This window comes from Leptonychotes weddellii, chromosome 4 (genome assembly GCF_054177405.1).
Source record: "Leptonychotes weddellii isolate Sample4059 chromosome 4, ASM5417740v2, whole genome shotgun sequence".
NCBI classification, from domain to species: Eukaryota; Metazoa; Chordata; class Mammalia; order Carnivora; family Phocidae; genus Leptonychotes; species Leptonychotes weddellii.
Window position 1 is genome coordinate 167,655,569 of NC_138372.1, and position 25,348 is coordinate 167,680,916.

The 25,348-nt window shown below is 53.4% G+C and overlaps 1 protein-coding gene across 1 annotated transcript in view; it reads right to left on the reverse strand.

The window, feature by feature from the left end:
* Window positions 1-22,310: 22,310 nt before the first annotated feature.
* Window positions 22,311-25,348, reverse strand: part of LOC102729837 (trafficking protein particle complex subunit 9) — a 326,483-nt gene continuing 323,445 nt past the window's right edge. The window contains exon 19 of the mRNA XM_081816622.1: window positions 22,311-22,441. Within this exon, the coding sequence (XP_081672748.1) occupies window positions 22,327-22,441 (115 nt within the window). The 3' untranslated portion in view covers window positions 22,311-22,326. The remainder of the gene's footprint in view (window positions 22,442-25,348) is intronic.

Genomic DNA, 25,348 nt, shown 5'->3' on the forward strand with positions numbered 1-25,348 from the left:
AAGACAAGGCAGTTCGACGTGAAGGCGGCGACCGACACCAGACGCCTGAGACAGGCAGACAGGAAGAGTGGCCACCCCAGGTCCTCACAGCTGTCCCAGCCCCAGAAGCAAGCCCAGGACACTTTTCCTGACAAAATACCTCACACTTCTCGAGCAGGCCTGAGTGTCTTCATTCCTCCAACTAAATACTGCCACTTATTTTAAACCTTCATGCCTTTGCTTAATTTTTCCCCAACAGCTCAGCCTGTCAAAACCCTGCTGTTCCTCCAGTGCGGGCTCTGGGGCCTCCTGAGGCCCACGCTAGCTCCTCACACCCAGGGGTCCGTGGCTCTCCTGTCAGGACACCGGAGTCTGGGCCTCCCCCGTTTCAAGGCAGCACGCCCTGTCTACCATCTGTATGTGAGTCTTGTGTTGTCTCCTCTCCTGTACTGTGCACTCTGCAGGGGCAGGACTAATGTCTGAGTCACTTTCACACCCAGTCACACCCAGCTCAGTCAAATCCATCCTCCTGGAGGAGAGAGACCCACACTCTGCTCCCTCTGATAAGGAGAACCACGGGTTCCGAAGGCCACATGCCCAGAGAGAGGGGCAGTCAATGCTCTGTGCAGAAGGAACAAAGGCTGGGGGGCTGGGAGCAGGACAGCTGATGGGCACACACACGTGTGAGCTGCCCCGGCCGACACTTATCTACGGTAGCGCACGTGCTGTCAGCTGTGGGGCAGGGTCTGGAGGATGCTCATCACAGGCCATGGGGCCAAGCAGTTATATGTGAATTCCAGCCCGCTGCTGGGTGAGATCCTTAAACCCTGACCTCACGATTTCCACCTCTGACAGTAGGGGGCTGTGGTAAGCCCTGTCCCATCCCATGAGGAGGGTCTTCCAACCACACTGAACTGCCAGGGGCCTGGACAGCCAAGTGGGGCAACGCGAGGTGCGACTCCCATCAGGATGGACACGCCCCAGTGAAGCCACCCGACGGAGGGACTCGGCCCCCACGCCCACTCCTATCCTTTGCCTGTTCCAAACCTGCCTCCCATCCTGATTCCCCTGTCAAGGCTACTTATGCCTTTAGGCCGTGTGACCCTTCACCAGGCCGGCTCCACGCACCACCTGCATCCACAGCCTGCACAAAGGCCCACACTTGGTGGCCACCGTCTGCTACACCAGAAAACCCAGCCGTCGGGTCCTGACTGCCTCTGCCTGGCCACCCCGCACCTCCCGGGCCGGGGCAGAGCCTGGCAGGCATGGGGCCGCAGCTCCTGCTCATCCCGCATGACTGTGCCCCTGGGGGCTCCCAGTGATGCCCTGAGGAGGGCAGAACAAGCCCAGGGCGCCCAGAGGCCTAACCCCTAAGGCCTGGAGACTTGCCTTTGGGGTCCAACTGTTCCCAATACCAAGTTCTATAAAATAAGCAACAACAAAACACATCCTTATGAGTCAGAGACAAGCAGGGAAAAGAATACTCAGCGAGCCAGATTAGGGGACGTCAGATTCCAGTGAGGAACGTCTGCCTTCCCCCTTGCACACATCTAAGGTGGCATTTCAACAGCAGGAGCAGCGGGAACACACGAACCACACACACACACACACACACACACACGTGTGTGCAGTCACGGCCCACAGATGTTCACCGTTTGCCCGCCACATGGAGCTGGGAGCACGAGGTGAGACGCGCACAGCACAGTAAGCCAGGGGGCTGCCGCCGCCAGGTGGAGGGTCAACGGGAGTCACCCACGGGGAGGCAATCCCCTCCCCCCTCCCCCCTCCAGATGACACATGGGAAGCCAGCTAACTTCCGTCCGCGCACTCCGACACGGCTGAGGTGGCGCTGGTGGCTGAGCGAGCCCAGGTGGGAAAAGACTCCATCGCTGCCGTCTCTAGAGAGAAGCGAAAACACAGGATGGCCAGCTGTCTGGCTGCGATCATTTCAGAGCTTCAGAAAACCCAAAAGCTGCTTTCCTGAACAAGCCTAATCTTTCGGGGTCAGGAACGACAGCCTGGATCTCCAAAGACTCCCACACTACTCCACAGAGTGGCCGCGGCAGGACAGTGACTGCTGGAAGGTGCCGGATCGGCAACGAGGTGGCCAGTGCTGAGTTCAAATCTGACCCGAATAAACATGAAGCTTCTGTCCCCAGAGACACCGGGGATTTCTGGTTGACAGAAGGCAAGCAAACCCAAATGCACACAGATAACAATAAAAATGAAATAAAGGGGCAGTTGGGCACTCGGAACCCCAAAAAGCACTTGGTCATGCCCTGTGGTGAGGGTTTAAAAAAAAAAAAAAAAGTCTATATTTCAAATAACACGGCAAGCACATCAGAAAAACTGAAGGACACAGAAGGAAAAGATGCCCCCGTGATTCTCTCACTGTGAACGTTCTGCTGTATTTCCCTCCAGGCATGTGAAGACATGCATGCGTTATTTATGCTACTGGACTTCTATGTACTGTGTGTCGTATCATAAATACCAGGCTGCCTCCTGCCTTTTCCGCATATGAAGTAGTGGACGCTTCTCCAGGATGCAGGAATAAACTTCAGGTCCACCTGAAGTCTGGGCCTAGAGGTACGTGCTGTGTCTTGTGATCCTGAGGATCGAGCTTTGCATTCACCCAGCCTCATGGAAGCATCCGTGAAGGTCGGCACACGGTGGACAGGGAGAGAGCAGGGCTTTCGCAGGAACCTGAGCGGAGCTCCCTCCCCATCAGGGGTCCAGCAGCAGCCCCGGCGCATCCTGGCCTTGCAGACCAAGGCACCGGGGCCTCTGAGGGGATGGCTTTGGGCCTCCTGCTCTGGGTATGACCCCCCATCACACACCCAGGGGCATGTTTCCTCGCTGCCATGTAAGGAGTGTGTCTCCCTTGCCTATGTCTGCTGGCATCACTGTCCTCACTGGGACAACTGAACATGGCATCATAAATTCTATAAAAACACAATTTCTGAGAGCTGCATAACAGTCAATTATATAAATGTACGTTATTTACTAGTCATGCCCCATTGTCAGACATTTTGGTTTCTATAAATACCAATACAATCCTTGCGTTCAACACTTGGTCGATAGATGTTTTTTTCACTAGGAGATCTTTCCAGGAGGAAATCATTCACTTGTTCGAAAGCTTTCAAGACTCTTTGTTAGAGATTATCAAATGGCTCTGTGGCAAGCCTGCAGCATGAAGATGTGTCTACTTTCATGAAAACCTCAACATTTCATGGCAGGACATCCAAACATGGAAGGCAAGGGACCATCCCTCCGCACCTATGGTCCATTCCTCGGCAAGTCCTGAGTATCTGTGCACCACAGGAGCTGTGCCCACCTGGGGATGAGGGGAAAATGGGGGAAACGCCCTCAGAGCCCACTTCACGAGGCCCCAGCTCTAGCAGCGCTAGGACATCAGAAGCATATGCAAGGCCCGGACGTAAGGAGAGGGTCCAGGCCTCAGAGCCACAAAGATCGGGTGTGAAACCCCCTTCCTGGACCTACCAGCTGATCCCCAAATAATAGTCAGATGACGTCAGTCCTTCTGCTCAAAACCCTCCAGTGCCTTCCTGGCTCTGAGTAAATCCAGAGTAAATCCAGAGCACGCCCATGAGCCTGCAAGGCTCCGTCCTGCTCTCCTTCCTCACCTCCACATCGCCCCTCCTGCCACTTCTCATCACCGGACATCGCCCATCGGTACGTGCCCCACTAGAATGTCAGCCCCAGGAGAGCAGTGACTTGGCTTGTGTTTGCAGGTAAATCCACGGAACTGAAAATGGCAGCCTGCAGGCACGTGACAGGCCCTCAGCAAATCCTGGTGCAGGAACGAGTAAAAGGGCCTGACATTCCCTCAGCCGCCACCTGTGAAACCTGGAATAACATCTACCTTATTAGGAGGAGCAGACACAGTATTTCCAGACCCCCAGCATGGGGCTTGGCACAAAGCAGGCAATCACGTTGTTTGCCCGGCACAGTGGTCTCCCAGGGAGAGCGCAGAGCGTGAGATCCGGAGAAGTGCAGAAGAAACATGACAACTTATTCTACTTCTAAGTTTTTACCCTGAAGTATACAAAACCACCCTCTTATCGATATGTAGCGGGCGGGCTGAGAAGAGTCCACAGACATGAGTGAGTATAATGGGTGTCCAGCAAACTGGGGACTAGAAAGCCTTTGCTTTTGATTCTGGCAGCCCCGGGCCAGAACTGACAGCAGCCGCTCAATCAGGGGCAGAGAGCCTCACTTCAGCGGGCTTTTGTGTCCCCATCTGTAAGATGTGGCGGTCACAGCGGCCACCATCCTGAGGACCACCGTGAAGATTAGAGGCAGGCTCCTGGATAGAGAGCCTGGCGCAGGGTCTAGCTGTGCCCACCATCACTGCACTCTGGGCTCAGGTAAGATACAGGGCACACTCTGTGCATTTGCAAATCTTCTGCACAGATTTTATAAAGTGAACTGTTAGAGCTGTTAGAGACGGAGAACCAGACCAAATATAGAACCAGGGAGCAGCAGGAACATGGTTAGCAGCTGAAGTCTGAACCTTAGGGCCGTTGGCCTCAGAAAGCGCAAGTTTGAAGACCCCCATGGCTCAGAAGGCAGGACTGCATCAGCACAGTGAGAGCTGTGGCTCGGTACCCCGCAGGGGTGGCTGAGGGCTACGCACCCCACCGTCTCTTCTCCAAACCGCTTCAGAACCGCCGGGAGGTAAGGCAGGGCAGGCATTACCATCCACCTTGCGCTCATCAAAGTGAGGGGCTGGCCCGAGAGCCAATCCCAGGGCTGGCCTCCGAGGGCGCCCCATCCTCCCTCTCGCTCACTGTGCTGCTGTAACATCACCACATACAAATCACCCAACAAACTTCCAACAACACAAATCATCACAGTACAGTTCTGGAAGTCAGAGGTCTTCACATGGGTCAGCAGGGCTGCATTTCTTTAGGAGGCTCCGGAGGAGAGCCAGTTTCCCTGCCTCTTCTAGCTTCTGGGGGCCCCCTGCATGCCTTGGCTCCCTCCAACCTCTGCTTCAATTGTCACAGCTGCCCTGCCCCAGAGGCGAGGACCTCCCTCTTTCCCTGGTAAGGATCCTTGTGATTACACTGGGCTCACCTGGATGCCCCAGGTGCAACGGACTGCACGTTTACGTCCCTCCAAAATTCCAGTGCTGAGTCTCTAATCCCAGTACGATGGCATTTGGAGGTGGGGCCTCTGGGAGGTGAGCAGGTCATGAGGGAGGGGCCCTTATAAGAAGAGGCCAGAGAGCTACTACCCTCTTCCCACCATGTGAGGATCTGATGAATAGGCAGCCGTTCACAACCCAGGAGAGAGCCCTCACTACAGCCTGACCGTGCCGGCCCCCTGATCCTGGGCCTCCAGCCTCCCAAACTGGGAAAAATAAGTTGCTATTGTTTATAAACCATCTTGTTACAGGAGTCCAAGCAGACTAAGGCACCAGGATAATCTCCCTATCTCAAGGTACTTAACTTAATCACATCTGCAAAGTTCCTTTCGCCAGGTAAGGAAACACACCACAGGTTTCAGGGATTAGGATGTAGAGGTAGGGGGCATCATTCTGTCCACCACACTGGTTAACCACTTACTGCTCCACGGACCCTGGGGAGACAGAAAATAACTAAGCATGGCCCCGGTTCCCGACGCCCCCATCTATTTGGGGAGAGGCACCTGTAGAACTCAGTAATGGTGGTGCGCAGCCTGAACCACAGGGGCGGGCAGGAAGCAGGTGCCGTAGGATGTGGAGAGGAAAGCAGCGTCTCAGGAGGTCAGGGACAGCCTCTGGCAGAGATGATGCCTGGCCTGGGTCGAAAAGGAGCAGGGAATCCAGGCTGAGAGAATGGAGAAACCAGCCTACACCTGACTTGGACACTACACCCTGTCTCGGAGATCCCTGGCTCAACCCCCCCACCAAGAACCCACAGCCTTTGGGAAGATAAAGCAACTAGGAGCATCCACGAATCCGAAAACCAAACCAAGTCTAGTCTGGGTTCTTTCACCCACTGGCTACAACATCTTGGAAAAGCCACTTTCCCTTCTCTGGGCTTAATGTGGGGTCTGGGCTTTGAGGATCTCAAAGACCCCTTGCAACTCTCAGAGTCAAGGGTTAGGTGTTTTTCAGAAGAATCATTACAACTATTCAGAATGGCATCTGCAAAATGATACTAAGAAGAGTTAGGAATAACACTAAGAGGTTGAAGAGGGAAATCAAACATGGCAAGATTGGTTTTCCCCACATTTGCTGAGTGCTTGAAGTTATGCCATGTTTGATAGAGGCTAGATTTTTAATTGTCCTAAAATATTACACATTTCTACCAAAGAACTATGACCCCACTGCACTAATACGTGTGCTGGAGATGATTCAGTGACAGCAGCGAAGGATGCTGTCCCCAAACCAGCCAAACAGGAACCTTCACCCTATGCTGACCCCGTGAAGGCAGGGCAGGCCGAGGGCCCCCTTCACCGTCTGTCCTGAGCCTGCCCGGCTGGCAGCAACAGTCGCCTGGTCCATCTTCGGCCCCTAGAGCGGGCGCACCCTGGGCAAGGCGCTACCCACCTCCCCTCTACACCACCTCTAACTACGGTGCCAAGTTTGCTCCTCTCGGACCCGGACACCTGGCACACTGCCTCACACATCCAGGCACCTAGAAAGGGCTGTTAATGGAGAAGGAGTATTTAGAATATTCTTGCATATTCTGAAACGTCCCCGCTGTGATCCTGGGCCTTGCTGGGCTCTCGGAGGTTCTCCCCACGTGACAACCCTCGAGAAATCGCCTTCTCTGCAGGCTGAACACCCGGGGGAGGCAGCAGCAGCAACCCTGGGCCCCCGGGCTCCTCGGAACAAACTGGGGTCTGCATCAGCCCTACCGGATGGGGAGCACAAGGCTCGTGCATGAAGCTGTGGAAGGTGAGGGGAGAAGGTGTTCATGAGGGCCTGTTTACGCAGCAAACGATGGCTCCGTGCATTTTTAATAGAAATAATCAAGAACAAAGACTCCCAAAGCACAGCCGCTTTGCCTTCTGGCCTCTGGGAGCCCCCAGCTGGCATGGGCTAACTATGATTTTCCTATCAAGGTGTCCATTAGCATTCATCAACCATAACCTCTAGTTCCTTGTTCTAGAAACATCCCCAAACACAAGGAGCAAACACAAATAATTCAATTACTTTTTAAAAATAGAGAAGAATCCCAGAGGGGAGAGAGGAAGCTCCATGTTAAGTAGGGAGTCTGCTGTGTGCTGAATGCAGAACAGGTTCATGAGGGATGATTCATTGGAAATAAGAGAATTTCCTTTAACCTAATCACCAGTAAGAGTGCAGAAGGAAGCAAGGCAGACAGGCATCTGGGAGCGCAGTGTGGCCTCACTGAGGGAGGGGGGCTTAGCGGGGAAGAGGTCCTTGGTATATACCAATTCTGAAAAGAAAAAAAATCTTCCAGAAAGGATGGGCGTACACCGTGGGAAAGGTGAGGGTGCGGCCCCCTCCGCTGCTCTCCCATGGGGCCAGGGCGGCCAGTCCGTCTCTGGTTACCAGGGGGGTTCAGGCCTGCCTGTCCTTCAGGTCGCTGAGAGGCCGAGAAGTATACAAGCCAGGCACACAGCGCTGGGCCCTCGCTGGGTGTCCGCCCAGTCCCGCTGCCACAAAGCCCGAGAGAGGAGAGTGGGCTTGCTTCTGGGAGAGGGAGGGTAGCCGGCGTCAGATGGGCACTCCGTAAACCCCAGACACAGCAGCCCCCACGCACACGCGCATCACGCAGGCCCCACGGGCACTTCTGCGTGCCCTCCTCGGCACCACGGCACCAGGAATGCTGTCCGCAGAAACGCTGGAAGGAGGGAAAGCGCATGAGCTGACCGTAGCCAACATGTTCACAGAGGACAAAGCAAGCCTCCTCCACAGAGGGTGAGGATGAGAGCAGAAGGCACCAGGCTGGAGGGCGGAGGTCGCAGCGATGTCCACACTCTCGGTGTCCCTCCCTAGGGGATCATCCGCCCGCACCCCAATCTCAAGCTGCCTGTGACTTGCTGGACCAACAGAACATGTGGAAGTGACATGCTCCCGAGGTGTCGCGTGGCCTGTCCCCTTCCCTTTTCCCTCCGCCACGAAACCAGCACCTCTCAGACAGAATGTGAGTCGTGAATGACAGCAACACGAGCAGAGCGAGAGCCACCACCCTGGGACGCCCAGGAAACTTGCTGTGCGAAGTCACAAAGATTCTGGGTCTTCTGTTCCCGCAGAGAACCTTGGCCACAAGGGCAGGATACAGAAGGGGATTCGAAGCTGCTTCTCCCCGGCCGGGAGAAGCTAACGAGAGAGCTAACGAGCACGGGAGCCCGGCCCAAGTGGCTCCTAGGGCGGAGAGACTTGGAAGCAGATACCGACATCATGCAGGGGGGTGGAGGGAGTGTGGACACAGTCTGAGAGGACGCAGAGATGGTCGGGCAGGCCGCGTGGCCCAGGGCGCTCCCGAGAAAGGTCACCACGGGTGGGCACCACGGGCGGGCACCATGCGGGGTCTCACAGGTGCTGCTCAAACAGGGAGGCTGTCGTTTTCATCTCCTTCCACGACGGAACGATAACGGAACAGCGGGTGGAAAGGCCAACAAAGCATGCGTTGTTTTTGGTTTTTAAAAATGTGCAATGATTCTTATAAAACTAAACATACTCTGACCATGTGATCCAGAAACCACACACCTTGGTATTTACATAAAGGAGCTGAAAACGTCTGTCCACACAAAAACCTGCACATGGATGTTTATAGCAGCTTCACTCATCGTTGCCAAGATCTGGACACAACCAACATGTGCCGCAGGAGGTGCATGGCACGCTGGGGTCCACCCAGACCGCGGGCACAGCTCGGCGCTGAAGAGAAATGAACAGGGATCGCTAACTCGAAGGAGCCAATCAGAAAGGCTATACAGTGTGTGATTCCAACTCTAGGACGTTCTGGAAAAGGGAACACTACGGAGACAGTAAAAGGATTAGTGGCTGCCAGGGTTGGGAGCACCGAAGGCTGAACAGGCAGACCGCAGAGGACTTTATAATGGTGCGTGCAGGTCATGACACATCTGTCCAAACACTAAGAGTAGGAGGTAAAAACCTCTCCCCAATAAACTGGTTCCTGGGGGGGAGGGATGCTCAGTGACATGGGCAGATGCTCGGTTTTTTACAGGAAACCTGCAGCCTTTGCCCTGGAGTCCTATGACCTCTGCACCTCTCCAAGCCAGCTTATTATCTGCGTCCTCGGGTCCCTGTCAAGCCCTGGAAACGACAGTCTCCCTGTTTGAGCAGCACCTGTGAGACCCCCCATGGTGCCCGCCCGTGGTGCCCCTCTCAGGAGTCATCAGCTCTTTCCCAGCACGGGAAGCCCACTCTGTCCCCTGTCTTGAGTCTCAGGAGTATCCAGGACGACCCCAAGTCAGGAGGGAGGACACAGCTGCCAGGCAGTAGGACGCGGCGGGCCTTGGGGTTCTGGGATGCTGCTAGTATGCACCATCCACCAACCAGGTCATGCGCTCACGAGAGCAGACGTCCAATCCCTTGGAGCCCCGTTGTAAGGGGCCTTTGCCTCTTTTCCTCTTCAGAATGATGTGCCACCGACATGGGAGAGCACCCCAAGTTTCTCTAGGAAAACAGCGGTAGGCTCCCATGTATGGAGCCGTTACTAAATGCTGGACAGGCTCGATGCCAGGGACCCGGGCCCACACCCACCTCACCAGGCAGGCGTCACCCCAGTCCCTGCTTTGTGGATGCCAGCACCGACACGGGGGTGAGTACTTTACCTGGCATGAAACCGTGAGCAGGAGTAATACAGGACGACTGTGACCCAGGTCTCCGTGGCCCCAGAGCTCCCGACCTTTCCACTGTTTCTGGAGAGAATGTCAGCCCCGAGCCGAATTCAGACAAAGCCCATGAGCCGTGACAATATTCTACAGGTACTATGAATAACATTCATAGTTTACTGCATGTGTATAAACTCAGGTCTCTGAACACACGTGTGCACACAGGACATACATCGTGCGTGGATCACACACATGTAGTCTAGGCATCCCCAGAGATCCGGGAAGGCGGCCGGCAAGGTGGCCCCGCACGGGCAGAGGCCTGTTCCCACACTGGAAGGCTCAGCACCCGCGCTCCAGGAACGACACAAGCATGCCAGGCCTCCTCTTCTGCCTGGCCTGCGTTCTGCTGTCCTCGCCGCGGGCCCTTCCCCCCAACACACCGTGAGGCCTCGGAGCCACTGGCCTTTGCTGGGTGCGTCTCAGGGCCTGGCACACAGCGTGGTTCCTGGTAGGAGCTCTCGATTCGGTCAGAACGAGTGGGTAGGACGGAGCTCAGTGCTGTGAGCATCTTACAACTTGGCTCAAAGCCTGGCTTGGATGCGAGCCCAGTGTCACTTGGGACGAGTCATGTGATCTCGCCTAGCCTCAGTCTCCCAGTTGGCAAGCGGGATCATTCTGTGCAATGGAGGCCTTTCTCTGGAGCCCTGTGGGAGGCAGGCAGGGAGTTAGAAGGCAGGAGGGGAGGCCTCAGAGAACCGCAAGTCGCCTGCCTGCGGTGGAGTGCTCACACGTGACCCCGTGGAGTACAGTGGTGGAGCACAGGTCAGTGCGGAGAGCCTCGGACGCCCCTTCTCCGCCATGGCCAACAGGCGTCCAGGTTGGCGCTCTGGAAGCCCAGGAAAGTTCTCTGACGGTGTGGTTTTACTATGTCTACCTCGGGCAGGTTCCAGTGGCTAATCCGTCTTCGAGTTAGTTAACTTCACAGAGACTTTCTGAACTGACACAAATTAAATGACTCTATTATCTCCATCCCATTTCACTTGGTCTGCCGTCGATGGTTCCAGTTGGCAAGCACTCAGCTCCAAGATGCTGCCTGTGACCCACGTTCCGAGACAGTTTTCCACTCTGAAGTACCTCCTTCATTATGTGAAAAATGTCATGGAAGCCACAGTCCAAGGAAGGCCACCGTGATTTTTCTGGGCCACCGAGTGCCTCACATGAGACCCTTCCCCCAGTGAGGAAAGTCCCTGGGCTGGCTTCAGACCTGTCCCTCCAGAGGGCCCATGCCCGGGGCAGACCTGGACGAACCACTTAAACCTCTTTCCACTTCTCCAGCCCAAGGTGGGATTTGCACTGCATTCCTGGGCTGGAAAGCACAGGAAGAGCCTCTGAGGAAACAGAGGGGCCAGCTGTGCCCAAACAGAAAGAGCAGATACCCGGAGTCCTGCAGAGGGTCTACGCCCCTAATCCGGGCACCCAAAGGCTCTCTGGGCTGTTCTGGAGAGCAAGCCCCATGAGGACCGGGAGAGCCAGGTCCCCCAGCCTGAGATCTCCCACAGGGCTCCAGAGAAAGGCCTCCATTGCACAGAATGCCCACCCCAGGACACGGGAGAGCTTGGCCCTCCCAGTCTCTTGCAAGAAGACCTGTTCCCTCCCTCGCAGGAAAGAACAGAATAAAAATGGTCAAATTTTCCAAGGGCCATGCAAGTCACACCACTATCATTCTATCTTCTCCAGATGCAATCGGAAGCTGGACCCTCGACTCTCGATCCAGGGCTCCTTGGCCAAGGTCGCAGCGGGGCATCTCTGGCCAACAGGAAGGCAGCCTTGTGACTACAGCCTGTGCACACTGCAGAATCCTCCCCCAGCCCACTCCAAGTCCTGCGCTCCCGGGGGCAGCCAATGGCAACGCCATCCACCAGCAGCCCAAACTAGAAACTTCCCTTTTTCTCACACCACATGCCCCAAATTCTGCCAACTCTTCCTCCCTGCTGAGGGCCTCTGGTGTCCAGGCTCTCCTCTCAGCACCAAAGGTACCCCAGTCACCAGCACTATGACCTCCCCTGACCAGCACCAAGGCTCTCACCAGCTGTCACCCTTTCCGGACACTTCCTAGAGGCCAGACACTCTCCTACCTAAAACCCTCTCGTGACCATCCCTTTCCCCCCAGAAAGAGACCCAGCATTGGCTCACAGGCCCTGCTGCCTCCCTGCCTCACCCTGGCCTCTCCTCTCTGGCCTGCAGCTCCAACTCTGAACAGTCTCCAGCCTGCAGAACCCCATGTGCTCTCCCGGACCCCGACCCCCCTGGCTGTCACAGGCTATTCCCTCTGCCTAAGCCACCCCCCAACCCACCCAGTTTGCTCTTGTTTCGCCAGCTTCTTCTTGGCCCAGGGCTCCCATGAAGGTCTTGCATGGAGAAGCTGTTCCCAGCCACCCCATCCCTGGCTGCTAGGGGATGAGCCCCTTCCCCTCTCATTCTCATCCCAAACCCCACACCAGGGGTGGGCAGTCTACCGTGAGCCTGGGCTGCATGCACAAAGCACTAGGTCTGGTTCTCAGCTCTTGTGACAGCACCAACTAGAAAGCAAATGGAAATATGAACGAATGCCAAAGGTTATCTGTTACAGATTTTAAACCTCCGGAATAAAAGAATGCACCCGGTGGGTACATATCCTACCACCACCCATGCCCATGCCCATGACTTCCACCAAACACTTGCAGAGACTCTAATGAAACATGTTACAGGGACATTGTCTCTAACTACTTATAAAACACCCACGGCACAACTCTGATGTGAGAGTGAGCCCCAAACTTCAAGAACCACAAGGTGTCCATAAGGAATAAAATATTACACTTTTCTTCTCAAGTTTTCCCCATAGGAACAGATTTACTATCAGATTAAGGTAATGAGAAGAATCACACTTTAGGAGGACATACCCGGGACTACGGGGAGCACAGGGTGCCCTTCTGTACATTACAAACACACGTCCTCTCCAGGTGGGCACGTGGCAAAACCCCACTCCCCCTGGGGAGACCAGTTAGAAAAAGGCATGCTTTCCTCTCAGACCCCCCAGGCCAGGGACAACATATGCAAGGTACAACCATACCGTCACAGACCACGGCCCCTTATGACTCAACTCAAAGCAACTGATCAAGGCATTTTCTACCCTGACCTCCGCATCTGAGGCTTCATCCTGGAGCCACATAGAGAACGAAAACCTCAGAACGCCCCCAAGAGCAGAGCCTCTAGGAATGACCCACTCCCAACCAAACATCACCTGAGCACCTACCAACTGCTGGACACTGGGCCAAGTAGGGGGGATATTCGAGAACAACCAAGATACAAACTGCTCTCAAATAATTCACTGTCTGGCCCCGTGGTTCCTGCACTTGGCCGCATGTTAGAGTCACAAATCCTGGTGTCCTGGCGGCACCCAACCAATCAGACCAAGACATGGGGTTAGGTGGGGAGAGGACAGGCATCGCTCTTTTTCAAAGGTCCCTGTAATTCCAATATGCAGCACAGCTTGGGGCCCTCTAGTCTGGCAGGAATGAGAATGTGCAGTAGAAAATAAACACCAACTGAGAATCCATGGATATGCAGAAGAGCAAGACAACTATAGCCAGGAGATCAGGGGGCGCAAGGCATGCTGGGCGAGTCCTACAGGCATCCACTCTGCAAGCCACATCTCTGCTCTCCCAGCCTCGTAGGGGTGGAAGGAGGATGTGGGACACGGGAGAAGGAGGGACATGTTCCCTCTATGGCTGCCAGTCTGTACTTGAGGGATGTCCTTCCACCCCGGGTTCCAACCGGTGCAGCCCAGCAACACGCTTCTCCCCTCTGAGACCCCAGACCTCGGGCATAACCTTAGAGTGCTGGGTATCAGCTCCACGCCCACAGTCCCCAGCTTCTAATAATCCTGACCCCCTGAGTGGGACCCCAGCCCCAGGGACGGTGATGCTTCCTGCAGCTGCTACACCAGAGCCTCCCTGGTGCACTCCACACTCACAGTCACCTAGTTACAACCTCATGCCTCCGCAACAATTCTTTACATTGAATCCTCTCTGTGGCTTCTGACTCCTGATACATGAGACCTTTCTCGGCCTCCACTTCAGACACCATTGAGGAGCCAGGGAAATGAGGCTCCAAAGAACAACTAATTACTTGAGCAAAACTCTGGGACAGTCATCTCCCCAAAAAGGAAACACAACCCCTCAAACGCATGCCCTTCACCCAGGCTGAGATGTGCTCCAGCCAAGGTGGCGAGGCTGGTGGGAACTGTTCCCAAGGTGTGACAAAGGCACTAAAGAGTAACTATTTGCCACCTGGGGAGTCCACTGTGGGTCGCGGATGGCATGGCGCTGCGTACTCGACATGCCTTAACATTAGTATTTGTAACAACCTGTAACAGGCATTACTGTCTCCATTTTAAAGAAAAGTGTTTGGATCTAAAACCATAAAAACCCTAGAAAAGAACACAATCAGCAACCTCTTTGACCTCGGCTATAGCAACTTCTTCCTAGACACGTCTCCAAAGGCAAGTGAAACAAAAGCAAAAATAAACTATTGGGACTTCATCAAAATAAAAAGCTTCTGCACAGCAAAAGGAAACAATCAACAAAATTAAAAGTCAGCCCACGGAATGGGAGAGGATATTTGCAAATGGCATATCTGATAAAGGGTTGGTATCCAAAACCTATTTAGAACTTATAGAACATCCAAAAAATGAATAATCTAATTTAAAAATGGATTTTTTGAACAGACATTTCTCCAAAGAAGATATCCAGATTGCTAACAGACCCATGAAAAGATACTCAACATCACTCGGCATCAGGGAAATACAAATCAAAACCACAATGAGGTACCACCTCAAATGGGTCAGAATGGCTAAAATCAACAACATAAGAAACAATCGGTGTTGGTGAGGATGTGAACAAAGGTGCACCCTCTTACACTGTTGGTGGGAATGCAAGCTGGTGCAGCCACTCTGGAAAACAGTACAGAGGTTCCTCAAAAAGTTAAAATTAGAACTACCCTATGACCCAGCAGTTGCACTCCTAGGTACTTACCCAAAGAATACAAAAATACTAATTCAAAGGGATATATGCACCCCTGATGTTTATAGCAGCATCATCTACAGTAGCCAAATTATGGAAGCAGCCTGTGTCCATCGATTGATGAATGGATAAAAATGTGGTATATATATATGGTGTGTGTGTGTATAATGCAACATTATTTAGCTATAAAGAAGAATGAAATCTTCTCATCTGCAACAACATGGATGGAGCTAGAAGGTATTATGCTAAATGAAATAAGCTAATCAGAAAGACAAATACTATATGATTTCACTCATATGTGGCTTTAAGAAAAAAAAACAAATGAGCAAAGGGAAGAGAGAAAGAAAAATCAGGGAAAAGACTCTTATTTATACAGAACAAACTGATGGTTACCAGAAGGGAGGTAGGTGGGGGATGGCAGAAGCAGGTGATGGGGATGAAGGAGGGCACTTGTCATGACCACCGCACCAGGGTGATATATGGAAATGTTGAATCATTGTATTATACACCTGAAGCTAATATTACATTGTATGTTAACTACACTGGAATTTAAATACAAGTGACAAAAGTAAAATAAAATAAAGAAAAGCACTTAGAAGTTCACCAACACCAAACCACTCGCCCAGGACCACTGAGCCAGCTGGTGGCTGGGCCTGGATACGGGCTGGGGGTGGCCCCAGGTCTGTGCCCATTCCGTCTCGGTCCACGGGACAGAGCAGCTCCAGACCGCCTACAGCCGGGGCAGGGGCACGTGTGAGGACCGGCCACCTCCTGCACAGGAGGGAAGACTCTGGTCAGGAACACAGAACAAAAGCCCACAAGATGCCCCACGTCTGAGGGTTCTGAGGATGAGATAGCTGCATGGGGTATGGATCCAATCCAGTCATCTTTTCCTTTTCTCACAGAAAGGATTTCTCCACCATCTGAGTCAGCAAATGGCTACATGATCCAAGGTGCTGACTCCGCGACCCCACTGCTCCTCCAGGCTGGACTCCAGTGTTTCTCCTTTCTGCCCACCAATGGTCAGGGGCTCCTACCGATTCAAGAGCCGTCCGTGTGTCCATTAGGAAACTTGAAAACTGCTCCCTACAAGGGAGGCAGAGTGGGGTGGTAGAGGCTGCTCTGGACTGGGGATTGAACACCCCGGTTCCACCATCCCTGCCTAGGACCTGTGAAACAGACCTGAGCCTCAGTTTCCCCATCAGTCAGCTGAAAGGACGAGAACATGTCAAGATGCTTTCTCCCTGCTTCTGGAAGCCGCTTCTAAAGGACTCTCCCATATTCCTTCCAGATTGAAAAAGAAAATCCCCAAAGCCCTCTGACTCAGAATGACGGCAGGAGGGACCGCCCAGGTCAAGGGCACAGGCTCATCAGGTGCCAGGGGCAGGCTGTGCCACCCTGGATGGAGGATGGGCAGCAAGTATAAATATGGTGGAGGAACGCCCAGCACGAGCACAGGGCTGCACACAATGAGGTGCTCCCTGGATGCCTCATGAGTTTCTTCAGAGCCCGTGAAGGAGCTCAACAAGACAAATGAGGTTACGGGCGGCTGAGGGGGGGACCAGGTGTGTGAGTTTGGGCTGTTCGAGACGTGGGGACGCAGGAAGCTGCAGTGCAATGGGAACTAAGTCTGCACGGAGATCACCGTCACCCACTTCTGGGGCCAGGCGCTCAGTGGCCACAGGCACCCAGGCCGGTCCTCGCCATGCCATCGCCGTCCCTGCCTCCATGTGCCCGTGAAGACATTGGTGAGATCACAGCCAAAAGCAGTGGGGGAGGAGGGGACCCTGGCAGCTCCTTGCTGGTCACCTCTCTGAGCCTGTTTCCTCATCTGCTAAGAAGGGATGACGATCAGGGAGGGTGGGCCGCAGGCTGCAGCCCCGCCACAGATTAGCAGAGATGGGAGGCCCCGGAGGGGTCCCCGCCCAGCCCGCTCTGCCACAGGGTCAGCATCAAGGCCAAGTTCCAGAGCCACGGAGGTGCAGCTGCCCTCTGGGCATGAAGGCCACGCTCAGGCGAGTGCAACGAGGCAGCTCTGCTCCCGGCCAACCAGCCATCAACCTCCCCGGGGAGTGGGCACTTGGACCCGTTGCTCCCGGGCCCGCTGCGTGGGCAGTGCATCCATGTGATGGAGGGAACCAAACGGGGTGGCTTTAGGCACAGAATAACATCTATCACCAAAGGTTAAAAAGATGCATACATAAATGAGGGTGGTCATGAAATTTAATTTTAATGGTTTGACAATTAAGCAAAAAAAACAATAATTATCATCTTAATTTACCAGTAAATCTGCCACTGGCAACATTGTATTTTCTTAAGGAAGTTGATGCTGTTTCACTCAGAAAAGCTTTCTACGGTTTCTGGTCATCTTTTGAAATTAGACTCCCAGCCTCAAGAGCTGCACACAGCTCCTGGAGACAGGCCCAGTGGTTGACGGGCGGCCCTGGGTTCCAGTGGCAACCCCTGCATGACCCTGGGCAAGCTCTGACCTCTCTTACTCAGAGGCAAAAACGGGCACAGTGCTCACACTTGAACTTCGGCCGTGAGGCGTAAAGATGCTATGGACCGCCAAGTGGTGTGTGCAGCACGCTGCCCTCAGAGGGAAACGATGTTGCCGCACCCAGCTGAGGCTGGCGGACGACAGTTTGAACGTGGCGATGGATGGTGGGGAGCCCCTGGAAACGTCATCACTACAGACCGGCGTCCCGAACCACGTTTGGCAAAAGTGAACTTAACTCGTGGTCCCTAATTACAGAATGGATGCACCAGCCACGCCACAGACCCTCCGGAGGGAGAGATGAGTCACTCGTTCCCAGAGGACCTTCTAAGGAAGAGATCAGGAAGGTGAGACAGTACTTTCTACATCCGTTTGCTGAAAGGCTGTCGTTTAAGTTGTAAGATTAGAAAGAGATCTCTAAGAAACATGGTAACGAGAGTGGTATTTCTGAGCTAAAAACACGAGCATTCCATCGAGAACCCTTTCCCACCACTCCTGAGAGCACGCTGTCCCTGCACCTGGGCTGCCGTCCCCTTGTACACCAGCCCCAGCTCACTCCTACTCAGTGTCCTGCTCGACATCAGCACCCCTTCCTCCAGGAAGCCTTCCCAGCCACCCCTCAACCGTTTGTGCCGGGTTTCTTCCTGCGTGCTTTCCATGCCCCTCACCGTGCATGCCAGTTGTATGTTTGTGCACCTTTACTCCACACCAACACAGAAGTGCCACCTTCGCTCACTGGCTCACCTCCTGGCAGGGGCCTGGCACCAGCCCGACGCTCAGGGAACATGTGGAAGGAATTCATAAACACTTTGGATGCCAAGAACCCAGCACGCTTCTCCGTCTACCCTTCTTCTGCCGGCCTTCACACTTGACAGTGGACTTCACAGTGCCGGTCACAACTTACTGAAGGCTGCACACAGTGCAAGGGGGGAGGAATGGAACCAGTGCTTAACCTTCAGTCACCACTGCAAGCAGAGCCAGGAAGTCAGGCAGATGCAGAGCCCACCAAGTGGGCTGATCTTATACTCAGTTTGCTTAGCCATAAAATGCAGACAAAACCTCCCACAAAAGTACCATGAGGACTCAAGTGCCTTCACTTCCAAACACACAGGCTCAGTAACTCTGCCTTCCATTGCTTCTTCCCCTGGGAAGCACGCTGCTCCTTCGTGCTCCTGAGGACACATGCTCCTCTCCTGGGTGAGATGAGGTCACCCCTTTCTACCAGGAGGGGAGGAGCAGTGCAGGCACCCTAACAACCTAAGAGGACTTGAGTTGGTCCCTCTCCTGGAGTACGGGCCACCCTTGAAAGGAAGTCAAATGCCTCTTGATCCAGGGCTGCCTGGGTTCTGGGAAGAGCAGGAGCAAAGCCTCACGAGTCCCAGGACCGTGGCCTTTCATCACAGAGCAGGCTGCAGGCTGTGCCATCTCCAGCAGCAAGTGCTCCATCCACCCACTTCACAGGCAGCAGTGGGAACAGCTCACGCAGGTGGACGGATAAACGAGTCACCGAGGGGCAGAGCCCGACCCTCTTCGGAGCGGCCACGCCTGGCCACCGAGAAGGCTTCTTCAAGAGTGGGCACAGCCTGAGGTACGCTGGGGACGGCTCCTCATGGGGGAAGGCAAGAGGCAGGAGACTGGTTGAGCTGAGGACTCCGGGAAAGGACAGGGCACTGAGGAGACAGCCTGGGTCCACAGGGACAGCACCCGTGGCCGAGGTCTGCCAGGCGCTTTCCGGTGCTGCCAGGTAAGGTTCAGCCACCTCTGCTTCCTCCGGCAGAACGATCTGTGAGCACTGGGACGCCCTCCCCAGAGGTAGAGCACGCGTCTGACCTGATCCAGGCAAGGCCAGAGACGTCTGCACAGAGGAAGGGAAGTACCTCCCTGCGGCCCCACAAACACTAGGCTCCCCGGCACTCACCACCGGTTAGCGGGGACAGCAGGACCAGAGCCAGAGATGACTTCTGACCTCTGGTTTACCAGTCCCCCCGCAGGCCAGCAAGATGTCCCGTCAGGCTGGCGCCCGGCTGTGGGAGACACCCGTCACCTCGTCACGCCTAGCTACTGTGCTGGGGAGGGGGGGGTCACCTGTTCACACGGGCCCTGCCGGAGCACCGCAGAACAAGTCCTCCAAGTATCAATATTTACTGGGTGAATACTTCATGAATGAATAAAGAATGTGTGAGCTGGGAGCACAGAGAAATGTGAATTTAAGAAAAAAGGTCAATAATGAGGATGCCTGAAGCCCAAGACTAATTTGTGATTATTTGTGAGATTGCCAACATCATTCAGCCTTCCACCGATGAGAACGATCCAGCTGAGAACAAGTTTAACGATTTATAATTTGTAACAACCGGTTTCATGTCAGTGTCATAAGACAACCAGATTTAAGTCCTCTGGGATCTCAGACCACATCAAAACATCTGGACAAAGACAGGTGGAGAGCAGCACAGGGCCCAGGCAGCTGTGGGTGGTGGAGACCCCAGGGGCTGCACGCACGCCCTACAAAGGAGCCAGTCCTACGCCAGGCGCCAGACCCTGGGCTTGGCCTCCGAGGCCCATGTGCAGGAGCACAGGAGCCCCCACACGGCAAGTCCTCTGCAGGGGCCTAGACAGCGAGATCTCCAGGGGGGAATGCCCCCAAGTCACCGGGCCTCAAGCTGCCGGCTATCAGCCCCAGCGGTCCTGTACTAGGGGCCACAGGCATTCACAGGCATCATTAACAATAAGTGCATTAAATGGCAACACTCTGAAGCAACCTCAGAGTGGATTAGCGACGGAAATGGATAAAGTGGTGTATTCATGCAACAAAATATAAATAGCAGTCGAAAGGAGAGAACTAGATTTATATTTATCTCCAAAGCATAATGCTGATTTAAAGTTATAAAAAGACATATTTTAAAAAAGACATACGTGATATAGAACCGCTTGTCATAAAAAACTCTGAAAATAATGTTTGGTTGTAGATATAAATACAATAAAAGTAGCAAAACATGGTATGAATGAGTCCATCGCCTCCAGGACCGTAATCCCCCCGAGGAGGGAGGAGAGCGGGAGGAAGATGGCGAGGCAGGAAGGAGGGCTGAGCTATTCTTCCACTTATTTTTTCCAACATCGTTTTTTCCCAACGCTTTCTTACGAAAAATGTCAAAGACAATGTTGAAAGAAATCTTCCGTGAACACCCGCTATGCCCCTTGCAAGAGTCCACACCATTAACACTATACTCGATGTGCCTCATCATCAGTCTCCCCGCTTTCCAGCCCTCGTCCGTCACTCATCTTAGTTTTCAGCATTCCAGAGACCACTGCCGAGAGCATGCAGTCCTCCCAAAGCCTCCAGTGCTGTAGCTGCACTTAGAGCTCGACATTTGTGCAGTTTTCCTTTGCATGTAAAACCGACTTACAACAAAATGCACAGATCAAGTGCACATGTGCTGAATTTTAGCAAATGCAAACACACGTGCAGCCCACACGCACATATGAGGTTGTACCCCAAGACCTTACCTGGAAAACCCCCATGCCACTTCCTGTTCAAACCCCACCCCAAGCTCTCCAGAGGCAAGCAATGCTCTGCTTTTTCCACAGTAGACTAGTTTGCTCCTCTGGGACTTCAGGTGAATGGAGTCCCACGGTACCTGCTTTTCCCAAGGAGGCTCCCTTCACTCAGGGTTCCGTTCCTGGAAGTCACCCTACTGATGTATTAGGAATGCGCTAGGTTTGGGTGCTGAGCATCGTTACATTTGCAGGAAAAATGCCACCCTGTGTTTATCCGCTCTCCCGTAATGGACATCTGGGCTCTATTTTTTGGCTATGAGCATTCTTGTGTAGGTCTTCTTGTGAACAAACACTTAAACTTTTTCTGAATAAATTACCGGAGTTGGAACTGCTGGGCACCAAGTAGGTGTATGTTTAGTTTTGTAAGAAACCGCAGACCCTCTTCAAAGCGGCCACACGTGTTCACATTCCCGCCGAGGCGCGTGAGTTCCGGCTACTGGACCTTCACACCCACGCTCGAAACTGGAGGGTCTTTTACTTCAATTGTTCTGGTGAGTGTGGAGTGAATATACATTTCCCCCACTGACTCTGTTAATGTTAGCTATTTTTTAACATTTTATTTCCTTAAAATAAGAGAAAGACACAGACAATACAGAGAAGGGAAGGAGGGAGAAAGACAGACAGGAAGAGACACAGAGAGATCCGGGGCAAATAAACGCGAACAAAGGGCTTACATCTGGGATGCGTATGCCTGGTTTCTAAAGTGTTTTCTCCACGTGGGGAGTATTTTGCAATTAAAAATAAAAATTGTATTCCACCTCCATCTTATCCCAGTGATAATTCCGTCTCTACAGGCATGCCCCCAACATCCAAGCTGTGCTGGGAGACACAGCGGTGGATCTGAGGAGAGACCAGGCAGACAGGGTATGCCCAGGGAAGGGGTCCTCCGACCAGAAGAGCTTCTTCCCAAAGTCAGGGAACTCTACCCGCCTCGGGACACGCCCACGTGGCCTGGCCTCACTCCTGGTCAGCCCTCACTTCCAACTCAGCTCCTGTGAGGCCTGGCCCACGGCTGACTCTGTGCCGGGGCCTGGCAGAGCCACCTTTCTGCCCTCTGGGGAATGGGCTTGGGTGGCGCTGCCCCTCTCCCAGAGGTCTGAGCCATGCCTGCCTGTTTGTGGAATTCCTCCGAGGACTTCCTACTGATATTGACAGAGTTTCCACAATCAAGGCCAACACTTCCCAGGTAACAGCTTTAAGAACTGAAAAGTGAAGTCTTGCCCAGGTGCCTCAGGGTCCTGAGGGGGGGCCTGGAGGCCAGCGCCCCGCTTCCTTAGACAGATGCCACTCGGCTTCACCCTGACTTCGCACTTGCCTCCAAGTCGAAGCCACTGCAGAATCTTTCATGGAACCTGAATCATGACCGGGGTTCCTGTGAGGGGGAGCCAAGCCTGCCTTCCCTCTGGGGTCTCGGAGGGAGGCTTATCCCAGCGCCCCCCAGGCGGGAGGTGGGGACGCTCACCGCTGGTACTCGCCGGCGTGCAGGATGAGCTCCTCGTTGCCGCGGGCGCGGATGGTCAGCTCGTGCTCCGTGGAATTGAAGACATCCAGGAGTAGGTGGCACTGCCGGATGCTGCAGAGAGGACAAGAGAAAGCTGGGGGTCTTCTGGAAGCCAAACAGAGCAACTTAGACGTCTCCGCTTCCCAAAAGACCTCCCACTGCTCGAGGACGTCAGAGGTGCAATTTATCACAATGGCACGTTCCCCAGACGTAAGGATCACACACGCTCACTCTGAGCTAACTGAACTCTGCAAAATGGGTTTGGGCAGCAGATCCTCCCTGGTCCTGGGGACACATGCGTCGAGCCCAGCGTGCCCCTGACAAACCAAGTGGCCCTGGGAAGGTAACCAATTGTTGGCATCAGGACGTACTGGCAGTTCTCCAAGCCTCGTGTATGTGAGGACTAGAAACCTGACCCGGAAGTGAGAGCACCGGGGGGGAAAGCACGCGGCACACGGTGCCGATCAACAAACACTGCGTCCGAGTCATGACCCCAGCAGCAGGTGCCTGCTGCCTTCTGCAGGTATGGAGCAAGGTGCTGGGCACTGGCACGTGGAGAACCATATCCCAGGTATGTGTGCGCACCAGCTGTGAGCCTTACACAGACTACACCTTCCTTCTCTTAAGACCTGTGAAGATACTGCAGGTTTACTCACTCCCACCCTCCTGAAACCTCCACTCCATCACACATCTCTGGTCCAGAAGGTAAACACTAACATACTCAAGCTCCCAGTGCCCCCTGCCACAGGGAGGTCCCCAAAACAAAGTTCCAGCCAATAAAGATAGGCTTCTGGAGGCTTTTTATCCCAAGAAGACCTGTCCCTGAGAGAAGAAGGCATTCACCCCTCAGGCTCCTTATTCCCTCCCCGCCCACCCTGCCCCGAGACGAACAGGATGCCGAGCAGCTCAGCACCCATCTGGAGGTATGGAGGCTATGGTTCTGAGTAGGGCCAGGAGGGGTCTGGGACGCTGTTGACGTCTTCGGTAGCTGAAGTGGCCCCTCAGAGCCTCTGGCCCTCCGGACTCATCAACTACACATGCAGAACAAACCCCAACCACACACGCATCGTCCGTGCTAGTCCCCATTTGGTAGACTCCCGTTACAGTTGGAAGGTTGCCTAAAGCTCAGCCAGTGTCTTAAATATCATGTACCCCAGCGGGCACAAGGCAAGCAATCAGTAAGTGTGTGCTGATCTGGATGGGACAGCCCTACCCATGACCAGAGCAGACACAGAAGTCAGCAACGGACGCAGAAGCCATTCTGGAGTGGGGCGAGTACTTTCTCACAGGGAAAAGACTCAGAAAAGGATCTGTGCACTGGGTCTCCTTCAGCTTACTGTGTCTTCAGAACATGACCCTCCCAAGGGCATCTCAATTCTCAAATTTACTTCTCAAGGCTTTGCCGGTAGCAAAGGAAGGGAGGAGGGCAAACAGCCCCGTGTGCTGGGGTTGCTGGCTCTTCATTTCATCTCGACGCCCTCGAGGCTGTCCTCCCCAGACCTGCGCACAGGTAAGGAAAGTGATGCTCAGCACATGGCCACAGCACCAGTAAGGTGACCGACACCGCAGACTCAGAACTCAAAATCCTGTGCTTTTCATGTAGATGGAAACAAATGTTCCAAACCTTGTGGTCTGCTCTTTCCAGGGAGGAGAACTGAGGTGGAGAAGCGGGCAGTGCCCTGGCAGAGCACACGCACACACGAGCACACGCCCATCACCATCAGAGGCCCCAGGGCATCTGTAAACGCCGACTGTTCAAGACGTGAACACATAACCCATGTGCAGGGGAGGAGGAAGGTAGGGCAGCAGCTCTCTCATTTCTGCTGCTCACCGCTGTGAGGTGTTGCGTCACATGTCCTCAGAAAAGCAGGCTCACGCTGGTTGATTCTAGGTTCTTTGGGTGGGAGTGTTTCCCCCAGAGGTTCAGCACTTGGAAAATATTCATTAGCTCTGACAGCTGCGTACAAGAGGCCTCTTCACTCGGCTCACAGAAAAATGAGCTTTCAAGAATGAAGATCTATTCTGCCTTTGTCATAACTTCATGAAATCTTTAATCACAGCAAAATCTTTCATCAGGAATGGGAATTCGTAAAACATTTATCAGAGGAGGAAAATTGAAGTGATTTTTAAAAGCAGGGAAGAAAAGACTCAAATATATGTTGTTTTCACTCACAGAATGTAGCAGCTAGAAAACTGCACAGGAATGAGCAACAGAACATCACACTTTTTTTGTCCTCTATTTCTTCTGACTCACTGAGTGTGGGGGCCTCCTGATCCAGTGTTTCTGTTCCTCCTAATTGTTGGCATCACGATGTACTGGCAGATCTCTGCTTTCTATCCATCGCTCATAAATTAATTCTCTTTCCTAAACTCCAAAGGAGCATTTTGTACCCACCATAATGTCTTTTACTCTGTGTATCTTTCTGCATCACTTTGGATGATCTTCTTAAGTTTTACACTCCATCTGAGCTTACAGTTACTTTTAATTCTAGCTTACTTTGTTTTGTTTTGTCTTTTTTCTGGTTCCATCCTTCTGAAGTATAGGGAAACCCAGGAAAGCTTCCTGGAAGAACTACATTGGAGCAAGTCTTAGAAGGACAGGCCCACCTGCCTGGGAAGGGGACGATGATGTCCAGGCAAAGAGAGTGGTGCCTGTGAACCCACCTCAATCGAGTATGTGTGCATTGCCTCCTCTGTTGAGAACTAGGAGCTGTGTTAGTTCCTCTAACAAACACAACATCTCCTGAGCACCTGCTATGTGCCAGGTACCGTTCCAGGCTCTGGGAATGTGGAGGGGAACAAGAAAAATGGATCATCACTTTCATGGAAATCACACTCTTGTGACGAGAGAAGCCTGGGAAGATGAGGTGACTACAAAATAAAATGTTTAGTCACTTTGTAAAGTGAGGCAAAATACATTCTAAAGGTTGTTAAATAGCAGGTAAAGAAACATCCATACAGCCAATAACTTTTTTTTTT